Here is a 7,128-nt window from a genome sequence, read left to right on the forward strand (position 1 = left end):
TGCTTGAGGTAGCCTTGACCCTTAGCTAATGTCAAATCCATCTCAACTTCTACAATCCTCCTCTCTAGATCCCTAAATATCAAATTAAATATTCCAAAAGAGGGCTGAATAAAACCAGAAACAGTCCAATTAGACCATAGAAAGTGTGAAAAGATGATAAGAATTAGAAATGAGAAACATACTTGCATCCTCAGACTATTAGCTTATCTTCAATGGTAAGAACCTTTGGTTTCTAGCAATACAAAAACAGAACCATAAGAGGTAAAATAGACACATTATAGTTCTTAAAATTTTATTTATTAGTAAACTATGTTTCTAGAATAATCTTATAAACGTACACACAAAATTTTTACCAACAATAGAAACAGAGGAAATAGGATCAAACAAGGAGAATTTGTTTGGCTTCTGAGTCCTAATGAAAACATCGCAGAAAGAAACCTGTTCAATGTTCCTCTTAAGAAGATTAGCAAGTAATTTTCTGTTCTCTGCATCTTGCCACAACCTAATTTTCACCAAAATTTTGCAAAATAAACAAATCTAGCTTATCAAATTTGTTAGGTACGAAAATTGATAAAGGAAAAACGAAAAAAATAACTACAATTCTAAGCTGATTTAATTGAATATTTATTAGGATTCTATGATCTTTTTTTTTCTCCCTAAATATGACCTAGAAAACAAAAAGTCTCCAAGAAACTGTAACACCCCTAACCCATATCCGTTGCCAAATTAGGGTTCCGAGGCATTACCGAACAAGACACAGTTTAGCACAGTCATTTATCACCTTTCATACACCAAAGAATAATGATACATTTATAACATTATCAAACTTGAATATCCTTAATTCAATTATTTTAAATTCAAATATATATATATGATAATTACAATTCAAATCAATCATACCTTACTAAGCATGTATTAGAAATAAACACATTACAAAATTCAAATTAATTCAATTTAAACATACATCAAAGCTCAATCGAACATATTCTATAATTAACAAATTCGAACCAAACTTGTATATATCAGAGTCATGTTCAAGTATATAATACTTTCAATATTCGATTTCCTAAATCCATCGTATTAACAACATTTTCATAATTAAATCTTATTCAAGCATATATCCTCACTTTTCATATCTGAGGAATATGTACGTACATAATTTCATTATCTAAATATCAAACTTTGCATTTCATAACTTCTACATATGTACATAATGAAACCAATATGTATACAACTTAATGCCTAATCACAAATGCAACATTAGTAACATTATATTTTAGCCTTACATACCTTTAATGTCATTATATTATACACATATGCCCATTTCAATGAAATCATTCAATCATAAACTATACACACTCAATACAAATCAACTTATCCTTTAATCGACTAATCCAATAAATTTATAAAAGTTAAATTCAAACTTGTATTACTCACTTAACTATCATTACCCGAATTTGTATGTATCTTATTCATAAATTTTAAGCCTACTTTAAAAATCATTTATATATATATCATTTAAAAGACCAAAAACATGCATATTTATCTATTACAAGTTTATGCATATGAATACACCATTTTAGCCATATCCAAAATCCATACAATTCATATCATTTTACAAATACAAAATTGAATATTAAGTCCACTTGCATAAGCAAATCGTAACTTTATTAAATACTCCACGTTCCTAATTTATTTCATAACAAATTGGCATCCATAAATAACCTCATAAATTGTACAAGATTTAGCCATTAAATCATAAGTCAAAATATGTCATTTCCTAATCAAACCATATCGATTCAAATAATAAAATCATACATATCACTTCACATTTTCCAAACCTATATCCATACACCAATTTATAGCATAAAATACACTTCCAAAATAAGTCTAGATCATGACCAAATATACACATGTTCTTCCATACCTTATAACCATACATACACATGCACATTACTAGTTTCTTTCAAATCAATTTATTAATGTAAATATACTCTTACAAACCAAATTTAACTATCATTTCATCTATGATTTACTTAGCATTTCATCTATATGCCATAACCGAGTTCTCTTAATTTCTAAATTACATAACAATACCTTAACAAAGCATATCAAACAAGATTCACATATATTTACTTATAAATAAACCATAGTCGAAACACCAATACCAAAACCAAACATATCACACATATCATATATATATATATATATATATAACACATAACCAAGATTAATTAAGCTTGAATATCATTTACCTCATTGCCGAAGCACGTGAGTAAAACACCATAACATATATATACCAAACTCACTTCACTTATATGCTTCATCTAAGCTCACCTATGCCGAATTATTTACCACATTCTTAACAGAACATATCAAACATAATTCACATAATTCACAAAAATAAATATGCCATAGCCGAGATACCAAAATCAACATATCTAATACTTGTTCAAAAGCATAAAAACCATGCTTAACAAAAGAAATAAGCCATTTTCGCATGGCTCATATTAACATACTCGAAATCAAACATATTAACTAGACTATACATGCCATAAGTTCAATTTCAAACTTAGTAAAATACCGAAAACAGTACTCGATAGTGTGATAGACTTCTCTGACGATCGCCGAGCTCATAACCAACTTCCAAATCTATAAAACAGAAAGCGATTACACACAGTAAGCTATCAAAGCTTAGTAAGTCATAAGCAAATAAACATTTAATCATTTACGTAAATTAAGCTAGACAATTAGTAATAAACCATTATAATTTCACATATAATTCAATTTATCAACTTATATATCAAAACTTATATAATTTGTAATAACTTCCCTCTTTACCAAATAATCAATTGATAATATAACTAATCATCACTTTCCTCAATACACATATACATCAAAGGCCGAATACATATATATTCAAATATGCAACCACATAATTCATATTTCACATAACTTCATATCATCAATTCAAGTATACAACTTACCTTATTTTCAAATAGATAATCAATTATCACATACCTGGTCACTTAGCCTGATTTAAACATCCGTACACAACCTATCTTTACCCGTTGAACCATTTGGAATTAAAAAGGATACTCAGATAGTCGGAAGGCTCGTACAACGTCCCAGACATGGTCTTACATGTAATCACATATTGATGCCACGGTCCCAGACAGGGTCTTACACAAATCAAATACGATGCCAATGTCCAAGCCATGGTCTTACACGTATACACAATTCGATGCCAACGTCCCAGACGTGGTCTTACACGAAAATACATATCGAAATCCTATGTCATGACATATGTATCCTAACTATTCCTAAGGCTCATACGGGGCTTTCGGACGTCGTAACTCAGTCGAAACGAATTCATAAACATAGCTGCCAAGCTTGTACACATTCGGCTAATACATATATTTATTCACATATTCATTTCAGCACATATAATTCACATTTAATTAAAAATTATAACATCTATTTGCTTATAAACTTACCTCGGATATCGACGGACGGAATAGACGACTATTCGATTATTTTTATTTTTCCCCGATCCAAATCCATTTTCTTTGGTTCATGATCTAAACATATTCAAATTAAACTTATTTAAACATAATTCCATTCAATTTAATCCAAAAACACATAAATGGGCAAATTACCATTTTGCCCCTAACATTTTACACTTTTTACAATTTAGTCCCTATTGCTTAAAACACAAAATACACAAAATTTGCATTTATCATGCTAGGGCCGAATATTCCTATAGTCCATCTAAGTCCACACATTTCATTTATTTCACATTTTGACCCCTCAATTTACACTTTTCTTAATTTAGTCCTTAATACACATTTTTATCAAAAATTGCTAATTAAAACATGAAAATCTAACAACATGTATTTATTTTCCATCATCTAACAACAAAAACAACAAGCTCTCTTCAATGGCATATCACAAAATACACAACCAATTCAAAAATTCAAGCATGGGCTTTGTAGTACTCGAAGCAACGATCTCAAAAACATAAAAATCATCAAAAACCGAAACCGAAATATACCTTGATTGAGCTTAGTAATGGACGAATGCTTCAAAGCTCTTTTCTTTTTTTTTGCTTTAGCAACTTTCGGCAAGATGAACATGATAATGCTTTTAATTTATGTTTTGTTTTATTATAAATACATTATAATATTTTATTTACTAATTTAACATTTATAAGTTAATATATATAACATATAATATAAGTTCATTCTTGACCATTTTCATCCACTAACTTATATAGTGGGCTAATTGCATCATAGAACCTCCAAATTATAAAGACAATAACAATTAGACACTTTCATATTTAACCATTAATTTTTTATTTTACGCGATTAAGCCTTTTTTTTCAAATTTAGCAGACAAACAATAAAATAAATTCACGAAACTTTCACATATGTAAATTCACACATAATTAACAAAAAAATAATATTAAAATATTTTTCAGACTCGGATTTGTGGTCCCGAAACCACTGTTCCGATTAGGGTCAAAATCAGGCTGTCACAGAAACTGGTGCATTGGAATTGAGAAATGAGAAGCAAAAATCGAGAAAAAGAAAAAAAAAAGGAACTGTCCAGCAACGTAAAGCCAAGCGACGCAAGAGAAAAAAGCCATGACCAAAGAAGGGAGGAGATTTTCTATTGAAATAAAAGAAAAGCTATTACGAGAGGCATTGAATAGGCATTCAGAGCCTGACCCTCGACCCTCTAAACCGATATGCAGTGTTTACGCTTAATAGAACCCGCACGAAATAACGATTCAACAGTCAAATTTCAACCAAACAAATGTGTCCCTTTAGCGCGTGGAATAAGGACAAAATGGAACGGTCATTCCGTCCAACCAAACATGCCGTAAAAGTTTTAGAAGTTTAAATTTTTGTAAGTTACAGACAATATTACAAAGTATGAAATCCCAAATCACACGTACCTAATTTAATTAGGCTTTCTTTAGGTTTAAATTACAATTGAGCTTAAATTAGTAAAATTCTAATTTAAATCTTAATGTAATTGTTGGGCTGCATATGAATGAAAAGTACTCGTTTAAAAAAATTTGTCACCTCTCATCACTGGAATTTAAGTTTAAAAAGAAAATTCTCTTGAATAGGATTTAAATTTTTTTTTAAAAAAAATCAGGTTTAGGGTTCCGAAAAGAAAAGAATTGCCATTGTTGTAATTGGTAAACTTTTCAACAGGTTGCTGGCAAGTATTCAACGAACAAAAGGTGGCAGCAGCTTAAAAGAAAAAAAGAAGAAGAAAAGATTGGAATTGGGGAATGCAAAAAAACCAAGCACATGTTTTGGTACATCTACAGCTACAACATAATCTCCCTATTGAAAATCCAACTAAACTTGACCCCTTGAGGTCCAATCTTCTTAGCCCTGTCTTCAGCTCTCTCCTGCAACTTCCTAATCCTCGGCGCTAACCCACATACAAAATCCTGGGCTCTCCTACCTTCCCCTGTCAACCCCTCCATTTTCTCCAACCCCCACCGTTTTATTAACGCCTCCAATATATCTGCATAATCATCCGCCGTGTACACTCCCAACCGCTGCGCCACCGCCGAGAAGTGCTCAAACAGCCTTGGGTCTTCCCCGTCGTACATCAAATGTGCAGGCATTGTTATCTTTTTCTTCATCATATCCGCGATCGCTAGCATTGCTTCCGTTGGGTCTACTTGGAGTAGCTTCTCAATGATCTTTGAGTAGGCCAGCTCATGCCGCTTCTCGTCTGCTGCGATGGTGCCGCAGATGCGTGCCAGGACTGGGTCCCCACCTTCCTTGGCTAACCGTGCCGTGTTGCCGTGGGACACGAACGTGGCTCGCTCCTGGAATGAAGTGTACACGAAACCCAAGTATGGGTTGTTTTCGGTTCCAGGATCCTGTCAAACCAAAACAAATGTATGGATGTCACATGCGTTACTTTTTCTCACTTATAATTCATCAAACATCTATGCTTCTTGATTAGTAGCATTAGGGAGTGCAAATTGTGGTGTTTTCAGATTCATTTCTTTATTGAAGATTAAATGGTTTGAATATCCTGAAATTGCAATGCAGTGTACCAATTAATTTGCATAATAACATTGCCAATACTCCAAGAATGATTAAGAACAGATAATTTAATCTAAAACGTGTATGAAGACTGACAAGTATTGAAAAAGAAACTCACCATGCCAGATCCAATCAGATACTGCACAGTCCTCTCGATCATAAGCATATCAACCCTCCCAGACAAATACAAGAAAGTCTTCAATAAATCCCCATGCCTGTTTTCCTCAGCAGTCCAAGCCCGAGTCCAGATTGCCCAGGGGCTGGAGCTAGCCCCAGTGTCATCCCTCACCCCATCAAGTGTATTGATCATGGTCTGGTACGTTGGCAAGGCTTCCTCCGTAATCATATCCCCCACCAACACCACGAAATACTCGTCCGGCAGATCCGCAGTGCGTTGTCTCAGGGCCTTCACTTGCTCGTTGAACTCTCCCAACGGCAATGCAGGGTCAGGTAAGAATGTCTGGGGTTGCCAACACTCTTTCACAGGTTTGAGCAGCGGTAACACATTTTGGGTAGCCCAGTTTTCTAGTGACTTGAAAATCTCTTGCTTTTCAGGTGGCATGGAGTGGGTTTTTTGAGGTTTTGGAGGAGCTGCCGCCACGGCAGAGATAGGGGAGAATCTGACGGTGGAGGTTGGTGGAGGGATGCGGCGGCAGTGGACATCTGGGATCCTCCAAGGCAGAGTTTTGGTAGAGACTAGGCTGTGTGTGAATTGCATGGTGGCAGTGTAGTTGAGTCAGTGTCTCAAGAATTTTTGCTACCATGGATAGCAATACTGCAATATTATATATAGATCTGAAGAAAGAATATTTGACCCAGTCCTTTACTTTAATTGCAGTGGTGCCATTCAGGAGTCAGGACTTCATTTTCATTAGTTTGTGAAATTGATTTTTCCTTTTTTATAAAAAAAAAATTGGTTTAGATTAAAGTAGATTTAGCAACTTTGTGGAATTTAGAGCATGTTCTGTTGCTTAAGGAATTCGTTTCAAATAAGAGTAGATGACCAAATTTTCATCATTCTGATTTTTTTTTTTACAATTATTTTGTT

At 33.4% G+C, this 7,128-nt stretch overlaps 1 protein-coding gene across 1 annotated transcript; it reads right to left on the minus strand.

Moving 5' to 3' along the window:
• Nucleotides 1–5,174: 5,174 nt before the first annotated feature.
• Nucleotides 5,175–6,908, minus strand: LOC105788385 (stearoyl-[acyl-carrier-protein] 9-desaturase 6, chloroplastic). Its single transcript, XM_012615268.2, has 2 exons — nt 6,199–6,908; nt 5,175–5,911 (listed from the first exon to the last, which is right to left on the minus strand). Exons 1-2 carry the CDS (start codon nt 6,796–6,798, stop codon nt 5,345–5,347), a joined length of 1,167 nt encoding a protein of 388 aa, XP_012470722.1. The 5' UTR covers nt 6,799–6,908; the 3' UTR covers nt 5,175–5,344.
• Between the last annotated feature and the right edge of the window lie 220 nt (nt 6,909–7,128).

The sequence above is a fragment of the Gossypium raimondii genome, chromosome 2 (assembly GCF_025698545.1).
Source record: "Gossypium raimondii isolate GPD5lz chromosome 2, ASM2569854v1, whole genome shotgun sequence".
NCBI classification, from domain to species: Eukaryota; Viridiplantae; Streptophyta; class Magnoliopsida; order Malvales; family Malvaceae; genus Gossypium; species Gossypium raimondii.